Source organism: Pan troglodytes, chromosome 12 (assembly GCF_028858775.2).
Source record: "Pan troglodytes isolate AG18354 chromosome 12, NHGRI_mPanTro3-v2.0_pri, whole genome shotgun sequence".
NCBI lineage: Eukaryota > Metazoa > Chordata > Mammalia > Primates > Hominidae > Pan > Pan troglodytes.
The window spans coordinates 31408688-31423164 of NC_072410.2; the positions used below are offsets into that span (position 1 = coordinate 31408688).

General features: G+C 51.6%; 1 protein-coding gene across 1 annotated transcript; it reads right to left on the minus strand.

Moving 5' to 3' along the window:
- Positions 1-725: 725 nt before the first annotated feature.
- Positions 726-8850, minus strand: LOC129135316 (tektin-4-like). Its single transcript, XM_003309120.7, has 6 exons — positions 5476-8850; positions 3959-4029; positions 3441-3584; positions 2551-2773; positions 1807-1961; positions 726-996 (listed from the first exon to the last, which is right to left on the minus strand). Exons 1-6 carry the CDS (start codon positions 5971-5973, stop codon positions 780-782), a joined length of 1308 nt encoding a protein of 435 aa, XP_003309168.4. The 5' UTR covers positions 5974-8850; the 3' UTR covers positions 726-779.
- Positions 8851-14477: the final 5627 nt, after the last annotated feature.

Below are 14477 nucleotides of genomic sequence, written 5' to 3' on the forward strand. Positions count from 1 at the left end.
GCCCTGTGGGCCTGGATGTTGGAGATGGGACCCCCACCCACATGCTCTCCAGGTGGATGCCCACTCTGGGCTGTTCTCAGGCCCCTCTCCCCACACTGGGCCTACACCCAGGAGGGAACTCCATGTACCCCTGCCGATCTGCCCATCTGAGCCTCGGGGGTCCTGGGCGCTGAGAGCTGGGCTGGGCTGAGCTCAGGTACACACTGTCATTGGGGACAGAGAGGGGATGCTGAAATGGGCACTTCTGGGTGGGGCCTGCCTGGAGGATCACCCCAGCAGGTGCACCTAGCAGCCAGACAAGCTTCTAGCAGAGTAAGCGCCCTGTCCACAGGAGTATGTGAGCTGAGGCTGGGGGCCTGGAGGTGCAGGGGGAGGAGTTGGGGAGATGCAGAGGTCCCAAAGATGTCCCATGGTCCTAAGACCCTGGTGAAGGAATGGAGGAGCCAGCACTGGTGGGGAAGTGGGGAGGGAGGAGCTGGATGGCCTGGCTCTGAGCTGGACACACAGTCTGCGCCCACACCTGAGCTGTGCTGTGGAGCCCCAGTCCCCACCTGGGCACTTCCTGTCCTCTCAGGCACAGGGATTCCTGGTTCTGGCTCTGACCCCTCATCTCCAACTGTTAGGATGATGAGTCCATAGGCAGAGCCAGCCTCACAGGGGACCCAAAGGCCAGTTCAGATGGACAGCAACTCGAGGTCCCACCGTGCACACACACACACTGTGCAGAAAGCTAACGTGCTGTTTATTTGGGGGATTCGGGGGAAGCACCGTGCTGCTGCTCACTGGTAGCCAGCCAGCTGCAGGATGGTGGGGTAGCGAGTACGATGGGCCATGCACTTCTGGCGGTCGATGAAGAGACTGTTGGTCATGGCGGCGATGTCCTTCTCCAGGCTCATGTGGATGTCCTCGAGGTTGCGCAGGGACTGCTCCGCTTCTAGAAGCTTCTCTCGCAGTGCTGTGAGGGACATGTTCAGCTCCTCCACCTCACTCAACAGCCTGGGGGTGTTGGGGGGGTGTGAGCCGGGGCTGGGGAGGGCAGAAGTATGCACCTACCGGGGTGTAGGGGACCCAAAACTCCCAATGGGAGCTGGCAGGAGGTCCTGGGAAGACTCCATGAAAGAACCCCACCAGGAAAGCGGCTCTAGGGCAGAGCGTAAATTACGAGGGTCCTCCCAGGGAGCGTGGGCCTGAGTGGGAATGAGTGACCCGTGTGCAATCTCGACCCTGGCAGGACAGGACTGGCCTCAGCCTACCAGGCTCAGTTCTTTCCATTCCTGATACTTGATGGAAGGAGGCCCCCAGTTCCTTGAAGGAACTGAGGGGCAGGGAAAGAAGAAAGGTACTTAGAAGGGGCCACCGGGCATCCGTTATCAAGGGAAACAAAAGGACGGCACATCTATGCCTGTAGCGCAGGCGTAGGTCATACTTCCCACCAGAGGTGTGGACAGCACCCTTAGGGCAGCAGGGAATGGCCCTGCCTGGCCTCTCTGGCCCTGTGGCCTCCTGGAGCTCACCTTGTCTGAAGGAGCTTCCTCCCGGGAAGATGAGGTAGCATAGGGTGGGGTGAGACCACGTGGGCACAGGTCCCTGGCACTAGGAGCCCCCCGACCCATGACCTGCCCAGTGTCATGTGTATGTCTGTGTGTGTAAGGCGTGCTTGCTTGTTGCATGTGGCCCCAAAGTCTCCCTCCCCTCTCAGCACCTGCGGGGGATGTGTGTGCGGGGTGTTGGAGTGTTTATTGGAGAGAGTCACAGGGAGGAGGTGGACAGGGCCACCTGGGACTGCCTCAGAGGCCCAGGCAGCACCTGAACTGGGCTGTGTCACGGCACAGCTCCATGTTGGGCCGGTGCGAGCGCAGGTACAGCCGGGTCTGGGCTACGTGCAGAGGTGCCTCTTTGTCCTTGATGGCCTGCTTCAGTGCCGCCACGTTGTGTTCCTGATCTGTGATTTCCCGCAGCGTCTGCAGACAGGACAGTGCTCCTTGGGCCTGTGCCCCCATGCCCGGGTATATAGAACGCTGAGACCAGGCTGGTCCTACCCAGGTCTTGGGGCTGTGTCCAGAGGGCAGTCCTGACCAGTGGCCCTGGGGAGGCGTGGATGAGGGGAACAATGTGCACGGGGCCCCCAGTGGGCTCTGGAGAGTCAGGAAGCCTGTTGTCCCTTAGCTCTGGTCCAAGAACCCCCATCCTTGGTGGTCACCAGGACCTGAATCCTGCTCAAGGACTGGGGACTCAGAGGTGGTAAAGGCCACGCTGAGACCCTAGATTCAGAACCCTGCCTGCCAGGCCAGGACTCTTGGGGACCTCCCGGGCGGTCAGTGCTCCCCAGACCACCTCCTGCCTCCATCCTCCCCACAGCTCCTCCTGCTGAGTCATAGGGGTGGCAACACCGGCCTATCATACCCAGTGTCACCTGGTTTTACATAGGTTTACGGAGAGGAGACACTTGCTTCTGGGGTCCCTCGGGATAAATGGGACAGAGGAGGAAGGTGTTGAGGGCCCAGGCCAGGTGATGAGAGGGGGCCGTCTTCGGGGTTCAGGGTGCCCCACCTTGTGCAGGTGGTGCTGCAGCTTGTACCGCGCATCCTCCAGCTCCTCACAGCGGCGCCCGAAGGCCAGGTTCACGGCGTCGCACTGGAGCCGCAGGTCCTCGGAGGTGTCGCGAAGGATGCAGTCCACCAGCACCCGCAGGTTGGCCGAGGCCAGGCGCTCGCGCTGGGCACGGCACAGATTGTCCTGCGTGAACTTGGCCCGGGTCTCCGGGGTGGAGGCGCTGCGGGGCGGGGGAGAGCCAGGAGAGGGTCGGGGAGGCTCTGCCGAAGGCTGGGAGCCCTGCTGCGCCCCCATGCCCTGTCCGCGCCCCATGCTCCTGGAGGACGTGCATGGACTCCGATGCACCCCGTGCTGCCCCACAAAGCCCAGTCCCTCAGGCTCCCTGCCCCCGAGTGCCCCCTGGCCACAACTTCCCTGAGTCCCCCCACACCCTACACACCCCGGGCACTTAGTCCCCTCGTGCCCCCGCGACCCTGTTCCCAGCACCGCTGCCCCGGAGGCCCCCTCTGCAGCACCTCCGGCCCCCGCAGCCCCCCTTCCCTAGTACCCAGCGCCCGCGTCCTCTTTTTGCTCCCAGGAGTTTGCCGCCCTCAAGTGGGCGGTGGTCAGGCTCCCTCTGCTGGCCTTGGGCGGAAACGCAATCCTGCGGGCGCCTGGGTCTGACCCCACCCTACTCTGTCCTGTCTGCCGGCAGCCAGGCTGTGCACGTGCTGGACATTTGAGGAGGTCTTGGTCGCTTGCTCATGCCAGGGGCAGACAGTTGCCCAAGTGCCCTCGGGGGCGAGGGCCTCCGGGCCAGGCTGGTGAAAGCAGCGCCGCTGGGGCCCCCAGGCAGAGGGAGGCGAGACCACAGCCAGGGCAAGTGCAGGGGCAGAGCTGGGGCCCACCTCTCTTGGAAGGTGGTGGAATACGGATGAGCCTGCACCTCGGTGCTCTGGCTGTGGTGGCGCCCGCAGGTCTCGTCGATGTTGTAGGCCTCCATCTTGTCCGACCAGTCCATCTCGCAGGTCTCCTTGTGCTCCCGGTTCAGTCTGGGGCGGGGTGGGGCAGGGCCTTGATGTGTGCCCAGGGAGGGCCCTGCTGGGGACCCTCTGTGCTGCAGGCTGGGCCCCAATGCCTGCCTCAGGAGGGAGTTCTGGGTGGGCCTGTCCCGGGCAGCCCTCGTGCTCAGCAGTGACCAGGAGCTGCGGTCCAGCCTGGGAGGCTGCAGATCAGATGTGGCACTGGGCTCTGGCCACTCAACCTCAGGCTGCGCCGGAACCTCCCCCACCCAGCCCTGCGCTCCACTGTGACCTGGGGCAGCCCTTGCTGGCTCTGAGTCTCAGGGTCCTGTCGTTCAATGCCTTGCCCCAGGACCAGCCGTGGGTGGGGTCAGGAATCATCCCTTGGGCAGCCCTCTACCCACCGGATCTGGCTCACTGCTTGCATGATGGTTCTCTTCAGCAGCTCCTGAATGTTCCGGATGAGCTCGGCTTCCTGAGGGAGGAGACGCCCTGAGCACCAGAGCCAGTCCCTGGTGAGGATCCCAGGAGGCCCAGCTGCTGCAGGCCTTGGTCAACACCTGAGCAACCACAAGGAGTTGAATGCCGGGCCTGAGCTCTGACTGTGTAAGTTCTGCTCTCTCACTGGGTTTATCTTGGGCTTTTGGGCATTCTCCTTGGTGCGTTGTAAGTGGGGTGTTTTCCTCCAGGGCCTTCTGTGGGCTGCTGGGAAGGTCCCTCAGCGGCAGTTCCCACCCCCCAGGCTTCAGGAGTCATCGCTGCTGCTCACTCAGTGCACCTGGGAACGTTGACCTGCCCTTGGCCTCTGGACAGCCCCTGAGGACCCAAACTCTGGGGGCCCAGATGCCCGCCCAGGCTGCCCCTCAGGGCTCTGTGCTGGGAAAGGCCATCCTCACACCAAGAACAGGAGAAGGACCCTGTGTTTCTTCTTACTGCCTGGCCAGTTTAATTTTCTGTGTGTAGGAACAAGCCTTTTCTCTGTGATTGGGGTCTTTGCCTCAACCACTGGGTACTTCCTTGTGTGCCAGGGCCCGGGTCCTGCGCCCCTCTATCCCTGGGTTTGCCTCTTCCTGCACTGTCAGTGTCTCCATCACTTGGCAGGCGCCCTTGTTGCGGGCAGAGAGTTTGCGGGAGCTGCAGGAGTTCTTGAGGCACTGAGAGAGTGCAGGGGGAAGGGCCTGCAGAAGGGTAAAGAAGGGAGGAGGGAAGGCATGAGGGGAGGGAGGGACTCAAGGGTTCTTGCCTGAGCTTGGGGTATGGCAGGAGACCAGCTGCCCCCACCCCACATCTTTCACGAATGTCTACAGGCCTGTAGTGGTTCTCAGGGAGGCCCCAGGCTCTGAGAGGTCAGAGAATTCTCCAGAGCCAGCATCTGGGCCAGGACTGGGTTACTCTCTCACCCTATGGGGCTGCCCCACAGACAAGCTGGGCTGGATTGGGAAGTTATAGGGGACATGGAGGAGAGGGGACCTGTGGGTGCAGATCTTTGTGTCCCCGGCTCTGTATAGGATGAATGGGAGCAGTGGCTCCCAGCTCACCCCACCTTACCTGTCCACACCTGCAGTGCTGGCCCAGACCTGGGTTTCCACCTTGGGAGCAACTGTCCCAGCGAGGTAGGGTCTCTGGGGAGGTGCCTTGTGGCTTAGCCCAGGGAGCCCAGGGTCAGGATGACTGTGCCAGGACTCAAAGGGATTAGAGGAGGAGAGGAGAAACAGCTGCTTGGAAGTCAGGGGTCTTCTGGGGCAAAGCTGCCTCCTGTCACTAAGGGGCCAGATTTCGGGACTCAGGGGTCTCACATGCAGAGGGCTGGGCTCCCGCGTGCTTGCAGCAGCCACGTGGCTTGTCCACATGAACTGCGGGTGGGGGGGGGGGCTCCTCCTCTCTGCGCCCACAAATCCCGGCCACCCAAGGGTGCTGGCACCTTCAGCAGCTCCGTTTCCACATGGTCGCGCACGAGGTTGGGGTGCTCGCGGCGCTCACGGCACTGCAGGTTGTCAGTGGTGATGGAGAAGGGCACCTCCGTGGCGTCCAGGGCGCGCTCCAGCCGTTGCTTCTGGGCCAGGAGCAAGTTGGTCTCCGCAGCCAGCGCCTCCACCTCGTGCTGCAGCTCCGACTTCCAGCCGTGCGTGTCCTGCAGTCGCTCGCCCACTGTGCGCGTGGAGTCTTGCTGCGTGCGCTGCGTCAGCGCCTGGGTCTCTGTGGCCAGCTGCTGGCTCTCGTGCCGCTGCCGCTCCGACTGGTCGCGGTCGGCGAAGGCCTGGTGGTAGCGAGCATAGCAGTTCTGGAACCACTCCTCCAGCAGGTACTTGGAGGTGCGGAAGCTGGCGGTGGCCAGGCCGGAGGACGTGTAGGCGCCCGTGTTGCGGGCCACGTCGTACTCTTTGCAGGGCAGCTCACAGGGCGGCACTGTCTGCGCCATGGTGCCTGCCGCCCACCAGGGCCAGGGGAGTGAGGAGTGTGTGTGGTCAGCCAGTTGCGGTCAGCCTAGTGCGGTCAGCGGGGCAGCTCCAACGGCTCAGTCCCAGAGCAGGACGCGGCTCCCAGTCGCTTGGGTGACACTGTGTAAACCAAGAGCTTCCTGTTGCCAAGAAACGGGATCTCTTCTCCAGTAGCTAGGGGAGGGGCATTCAGGGTGGCGGGCAGAACTGCCCTCTTAAAGGGCCAGGCAGCCCCAGCCCCACCATCCCTGTCCCCGCCTCGGGGCAATCAACAGTGGCCAAGGGTTCCTGTCACTTAGAGGATCCTGGGGCCAGCCCGTCTCCAGCCTCTGAGTCCCACCCTTAGAGTTCAGGGTGTGGGTGGGGACCTACTGCCCTGGCCCCTTCCTTGGTTCATCCATTTGTTCCTGGTTTGCGCTCTGATCCTGTCCTGTGCGGAGCTCCGCGCTCAGGGTGAACAAGACAGGAGACTCTGCTCACTTGCAGCCGCCTCAGGGCAGAGGGCTGTGGCTGTCGTGTGGGTGTTGGGTGTGCTGACTGATAGTGTTACTTGATACCGTACAGGTGGCTGCTCTCCCTGCCCTCCTGGCCCCAACAGCAGCCTGGTAGCACAGGGAGGGTTCCAGGCCAGGTCCCCCTGGGGGCAGTCTGAGGCAGTTCCTGCAGGAACTCTGCTCCATTTTCTCCTGCACCTAGTGCCTGAGAGCCAGGCCCTGGCCTCTGGCCTTCTCCTCCCAAGTCCCAGCCAGGGTCCCCTCAGGCTGGGCACAGCGGGGAGGGAGTCTGAGTGTGCTCTTCGCTGGGGAGTTGAATTCAGCCTCTGGGTAAGTGTCCAGAGTCAGACGCCCAAATCTGCCCCACAGGGCGGAGGCAGGTACTATGCCGCGGAGGCTGCCCTCAAAGCCATTCAGGGCCAGGCTGCCTGGCGGAGGCTGGATGGGCAGGAAGCGCCCCAGGACACATCGGAGTCCCCCTAACCTGGGGCCAGGGGAGCCCCAGCCTAGGCGCGATTCCCCACACGGCCAGCGGAGGGCGGCATTGGTCTGGCACTGAGAAGCCTGCAGCTCCTGGCTCGGCCTCCCCTCCGTCTGCCTGGCGCATGCAGTCCTGGGGACCCCCAGCCCCTCCGGCCTCCTCTTCTCTGAGAGCCCCCCACCAGAAAGTCCTCACTAGTCCTTCCTACAGCACAGGCCTCTGGGCCCCTGTTCTCTCCACCTTCACCCCCTCTCCCACCACAGCCCACACCCTCACTCCAGCCACAGGAGTCGGAGCTCCTCCTGGGCCATTCCCACCACCCCGCCCAGGGTCTCTCCAGCCCCACCATGTGCCGGCCAGTGCCCTCCTCCTGGACCTGACCTCCCCGCGTCCTGACCTCTCCCGTGGCCAGAACCCTCAGTCCGTGCTGCTGTCACCACGGTGCGCCTGGCCTGACACAGCCTCCTGATGGGGCTTTTGAGGACAGCAGCCCGGAGACTTACCCTAACCCAGGCCGAGTCAGAACCTGTGGCAGGCGGCCTGGGAACCTCTTCTTACTGTCCATCAAAATTGGGAGGTCAGGGGACCTTCAGGGACTGGTGTGGTCTGAGAAACATCCTTGAGCCTCGCCATGACTCAGTTTCCCCAGATGGCAGCAGGCTGGAGCCCACGCAGGGCAGGATGCCAGGCTCCACCTTTTGTCTGGAACCTGCATTCACTGGGCATCTCTCTTTAGGCAGAGCAGAGCAGAGCTGCCCGTGTTTGTCCCCTGATCTGTGGCCCCAGGAGCCCGAGAGACCACCTGAGCCAACGAGAAGGCCTCTGGGCCAGAGCCCAGCTCTGCGAAGTGGGAGACCTCTCAGCCTCCACTTCCAGATGCCCTGAAGTCGTTGGCAGGGGGTGCTGCCTGCTTGGGGCTCCCAGACTAAGGGAACACATTCACGTGGTGACCACGATAGGCCCTGCAGGCTGAGGCACAGGATTTGACCAAGGACGCATCAGAGATAGGAGACTGGGCCCTCACTCCTGCCAGCTGCAAACTCCCAAAGCCCCCAGCCCTCTCATGGGGTGAAGATGCCCTGAAGGACACTCCAGTGTGCTCCCACCTCTGGGTTCTGCCAGCCAGAGAGTGGGACCCTCAGGCCACATGTGTCTTGCTGGATCTCAGCTTTAGGGACCCAGCGTGCTGGCAGCTCCCTGAGACCTGGGTCAGGGGGTGTCCATTAGAGCACCTTGGTCAGGACCCAGAGATGGGGAGGGCAGTTGGCATCTCCGGAAAGCAGGAGGTGGGGCATGGCTCTGTGACAGATGTCCCTGTGACAGGGAGGATTGGAGGCACAGAGGGGCGTGCTCAGGGGCTGAGGGGCAGATGAGGCTACCAAAGGGCACCTTGGACACTGGATGGCCCCAGGAAGGCTCTTGAACCCCATCCTGATTGATCCAGGGCCTGTGACCTTGGCCCAGACTGCAGGCCTGGGGACTTGGGTTCCTTTAGTTTCTTAAGAAACTACTATACTCCTTTTTGGCATAGCTGTACGATTTTACATTCCCACCAGTAATGTGTGAAAGCTCTAGTTTTGACTCATGCTCCTCAGCGTTTGATGTTTTATTTTTATTTTAGCTATTCTGATATATATGTGTTAGTCATTGTGGTCTTAATTTGCAAATTTCTAATGACTAATGATATTTAACACCTTTTCTTGTTCATAATTAAATACCATCTGTATTCCTTTTCGCATATCATCAACACAACCGTGAAAAATCAGAAAAAGATTTTTCAGACGACTTCAAAATTTTTAGAACAATACTCAAGGGAAAAGGTGTTTATTTAGAACAATGAAAACAATGAGACATTAACTTCCAGGTTAAATAAAGTTGATTGTGTGCATAAAAATGGTGAAAATATTGGACTTCCTTGGCAAAAGAAGAAAGGGGAAGACTTTATATTTTCTGAAATAATATTCATCATTTGTCTTTGGTTTATTATGTGTATGATTTAGAAAAAATGCATCAAAGATACAACCTTCTGGTGTTTGCTTTGATATTATCCTTGGAAACAGAAAAGTTGGCACGTTTCTGTATAAAACTGGACAAAGTTGGCCTAGGAATGATGTTACATTGTACTTTCACTTTACATCATACTGTAAGAGTTTAATAATAGCTAAGGCAGGCGTGTTGATGTGGACTTACTGTCCCTATTTAAGAGGTGGTGTGAGGTTTAGGAGAGTTATGTACCCTTTATCATAAAACAAATCTATGAAGCATTTATATAAAAACCCAGTATTTCTGGTTTCAAATTCAGTACTGTGCCGTCTGCTTGATAGATTTGTTTGCAGGTTAGAGACATTTTATTGCATAACTTCCATGAAATATCACAGTTGTACTCTTGACTATGTTTAAATCACAACAAGACTTTAATCTGCACTCAGTTCTTCTAACTAAAATCTTCAGTTTGAATATTAATTTCACTTAAAGAACATCCCTAGAAATTTCAGAGAGACTTTACTTGCAGAATACAATTTGCATTTGCTTTGACAACTATTAGTTCACATATGTAAAATAAGTCTACCTGTCTGTATGCATAATTAAGATGTAACAGTAGTGTGGTAATGACTTGTTAATTAAAGCAATTAGAATGGCAGTGGATCATGGCACAATTTACCTTAAAAGCCATGAGCAGACTACATCACAAGCTATGATACAATTAATAGTCATTAGGTTTAAAGTAGTTTCCGCATATAAAACCACAAAGCATATTTTAGCCCTTTAAACAAAAGCTTCATTCAGTCAATACTGGTCTTCTTGTAGATGCATTTATGAAACAAAACCACAAAACATATAGCTTACCCGCTTCTCAAAACATGTTGCACAGTAGGTTGAGGGACTTCTCTACACCAGGACCTACTCTTAAAACCAATAAGTCCTCAGTGAAAATTATGTATTTGCCTGGAGTCTCATCTGATGTGTCTGTTGTAGGCAGCTGTGGCAGTGGTGGGTGGTTTAGTGAGATGGACCCTGTCCACGTCTGTCCGTCCATCAGTGGGCTAGTGTGTCTCTGGCTGCACCTGAGAAGGGTCTATAGGAGTTAATGGCATTAGCATGGGATTCAAAATAAATCATCTTGGATTCAAAGTTCCATTTCAGTATTCATTTCCAGCTAAGTTTGTGTAGCATGATTAATGTTTCTGAGGCTCAATTTTAGTAATGGTGAAGTTATATCTTCCTAAAAGACAGGGACACATCCCAGTTTTGTGTTTTTTAATTTTTATTTTGTTTTATTTTTCTTGAGATGGAGTTTTGCTCTTGTTGCCCAGGCTGGAGTGCAATGGCACAATCTTGGCTCACCACAACCTCCGCCTCCTCGGTTCAAGGGATTCTCCTGCTTCAGCATCCTGAGTAGCTGGGATTACAGGTGCCCGGCACCATGCCCAGCTAATTTTTTGTATTTTTAGTAGAGATGGGGTTTCACCATGTTGGCCAGGCTGGTCTTGAACTCCTGACCTCAGATGATCCACCCGCCTCAGCCTTCCAAAGTGCTGGGATTACAGGTGTGAGCCACCATGCCCGGCCTTATTCTCAAAAAAGAATTTATCAAAATTGTATGTATATGTGTGTGTGAGTGTTTTAAGTAGAGTAACACTTTATTAAAATGCCACTATATATGTTCTAACAAAAAACCTCAATTTAACAAATGCATGTGGGGAGAGGGAGAGAGGGAGGGAGAGAGGAGGAGGGAGGCAGAGAGAGAGAGATATCTCTGGTGTGTCTTCCTTTTTGGATGACGACCTCAGTCCTAACAGATTAGGGCCTTAACCTTTTGCCCCTATTTAACCTTTACCTTCTTAAAAGCTCCTTCTCCAAATACAGTCACACTGGGAGATAGGGCTTCAGGTTAGGAATTCTGGGGGGACATAATTCTCTCCAGAACAGTCACTAATATCATGAGTGCTCAGATTGCTAGTGAATATGTTCTTGTTACAATTATTTTTGCTTTGCAGTTTTAGATAATGAATACTTGGATAATAAATACCCACTGTATTCTAATTTTTTTCAACACTTCTTACTTGCATGGATTCTAAACAGAAGTCCAATGTAATTCTTATGTCTTTTTCTCTGTAGACAATATGTTTCTTCCTCTGCCTTATTTTAATATTTTATCTTTGTTATAGGTTTTCTACAGTTTGAATATGATATTCCTAGTTATATTTTTAAAATATTCATCCTGCTTGGTGTTCTCTGAGCTTTTTGGATTTGTAATTTGGTGTCTGTCATTAATTTGTGTTTTTTTCCTAGTTAAAAAAATGAACTTTATAGATTTTACATTCTCAACTTTCACTTACTTTCAAAATGAGAGACAAGACACCTAAACTCCAAGATTTCAGTCCTGAATGCAATAGTACCAGATTTTCAAGTTACATAAGTGAGCTGCATAAACACTACTAGTTTCAAGTGTACCCTGTAAGAAACACATGGACATACTTGCGTTGTTTAACCACACAGTGTCATACCAATAAACACCAAAGTATCTGACATATATTTGTCCGTTAAAGGTAAACACAATTCTGAGTATCAAATTAAATTGATCATTTTCCTTTTATAAGCTAAATCAGAAACTGAAAAACTGGAAGAATGTAGAGGTAAGTAGCTGAAAATGCTCCACTTACTGCACACAAGCACATCATGACAAAGAATGCTAGAAGTAGCTTTCCTCAGAAGTAATAATTGAACATTTAAAATATTATTTTATCAGAAAAGTTAAAGCTTTTAGTGTAAAAAGCATGGTAAATGACATTTTAACTTAATAGTTAACTATATAGCAAATTACAGATTTCGAGCAATTAGTTACCCACATTTCACCAGAACCTTCAGTGAAAGTGTCTGCTCTCAACATTGACCAGAACCTTCTTGTTCTGAAGTGTCTACTCTTTAGAGTTGTTTTAGCTTTACATATCTGTAAAAACCTAAGATTCCTCAATGAGAAGTTACAGCTTATTCTGTACTAGATACACATAATATATATAGATTTAGAACAAATGGATGCTTTTCAACTTCAAAAAAAGTATTTTAATTTACACAATATTAGATTTTTTTTTCACCCATGTGTATGCATAACAGTGTTTCCCAAATGCGCAGGGTCCACTTCCATAATTCTAAAGCAAAAATAGAGGCACACAAATGGATAATAGTTCATAGTTTTATGCCTTTTTTTTAACCTATCTTTAAAGAAATTCAGTTGCCATTTAGATAAAGATGTGATGAACTCGTAACAAATTTCTATGACTTGGAAAACTAAAGGTCTGAAAATCCTAAATGTTGTAGCTCTGGGCAGTTTGCAATTTGTGCATGGGTTCACTCACCCTGTGGTCCGTGAACTCCCTTATCCTGCAAGCTGTAGGTACTTTCAGCAAATATGAGACTCAAAAGACTAAGGAAGGGCTTGTTTAAATTAGTTCCCGTAACAGTTGATTCTAATCTTGCAATGAACAGATTTAATATACTAGTGAGTTAAATTTTAAAGTAATTATAAAGCCATTTACTCTATCATGAATGAAATGTAAGAACCACACTTAAAACAAGTCTTTCATCTTAATGGTATCTTTCATTTATATACAAAGGAATTCACTTGCCAGCAGCATTTAAGTATAGAAATAGTCTCGTCTTGAGTGCCTTTTATAAAGCAGTGCCATTTCTAACTAGGTGTATTTGTTACCCAGCTTTTCAGTAACTATAGGTATCTAATAGATTCAATAAAAGATTGGAAAATTGAGAAGATTTAGCATTTTAAACATTTGAAAAATGTTGCTACAAAGCATAGATTATGAATGCATTAGTAAAATTCACACCTTATGTGAGAATCATTAAGTTGGTTTAATAATTATATCACAGAAGTATGGGCTCACTAATATTTATGCTAATTAAACCAGAAAGTTTCTGTAGGTAATTCAGCTCTAAGCACCATTTAGTAGGGTTATGCCAAGTAGAACCAATGGTTATATAATACCCAGAATATAACCCTCAGCAAATTCAAACTTTTAGAATGGCAACACAAGTGAGAATTAGAATGAGAGGCAATATTTCATTTAAAAGTACCATAGGCTGCTAAGAGTGTTCTTTTCTTTTAAAAATTTGTGTGGTTGTTAATAATGTACCCTAACACTGGTCCTCCTTGACAGCGGTGTTAGAGATGGTTAGGTGGAACCTATATTATGGAAGTCAGTGTTGCCCATTTCTTTAGCTCAGTGATTAAAATTGAAATTGCTTTGACAAAACAATTGAACTGCTGCTGTTTACAATACAAATAGAACACCAACAGGATTCCTGTTGTATTCACATTATTCTCTAATTAGTATTTTTGCATTTCGACTCTGACCTAACCTTCAGTAGTTCCTTTATTTTTATTTTCAAACATTTTTGTGAGTATATAATAGGCATATATATTTATGGGGTGCATGAGATGTTTTGATACAGGCATGCAGTGTGAACTAATCACATCATGGAGGGTGGGGTATCCATCCTTTCAAGCATGTATCCTTTGTGTTACAATCCAATTACATTCTTTTAGTTATTTTTAAATGAACAATTATTGACTAGAGTCCCCCTGTTGTGTTATCAAATAGTATGTCTTATTCATTCCTTCTGCCTATTTCTGTACCCATTACCCATCCCCTGCCTTCCCCCCCACCCAGCTCCCTGGTACTTACTGTGTCCATGAGTTCAATTGTTTTGATTTTTAGATCCCACAAACAAGTGAGAACATGGAATGTCTGCCTTTCCGTGCTTGGCTTATTTCCCTTAACATAATTATCTCCAGTTCCTTCCATGTTGTTGCAAATGACTGAATCTCATTCTTTTTTAGGGCTGAATAATACTCCACTGTGTGTATCTACCAGATTTTCTTTAATACATTAAGTTATTGATGGACACTTAGGTTGCTTCCAAATCTTAGCTATTGTTAACAAGTGGTGCAACCAACATGGGAGTGCAGATAATTTCTTCGATATACTCATTTCCTATTTTTGGGGTATATACCCAACAGTGGGATTGCTGGATCATGTGAAACCTCTATTTTCAGTGTTTAGAGGAACCTCCAAACTGTTCTCAATCATGGCTGTACCAGTAGTACATTAAAATGCAAATGCAATTGGTAAAAGAACAAGGCAGCATGTAGTACTTGCACTTACAAATACTACCAGTTTCGTAACAATTTGCATTTTTTTTTGTCCTTGGAAGAGTAACCACTTAATAAAACAGATACATAAAAGTGCAATATTCCTTCCTTTGCATGGCATCCAGGAATGGTGAAAGCAAAGAAACAGTCATCCCTTCTCTTCCCCCTACTTCTGGTCTCCCGAAATAGGGACACCAGGTCAGACAGGTGGAGGAGGGAAATGGGGCACAGGTCAAGGTATGATGAATCTCTTAAAAAGAAATCTGGCCGGGTGCGGTGGCTCATGCCTGTAATCCCAGCACTTTGGGAGGCCGAGATGGGCGGATCACGAGATCAGGAATC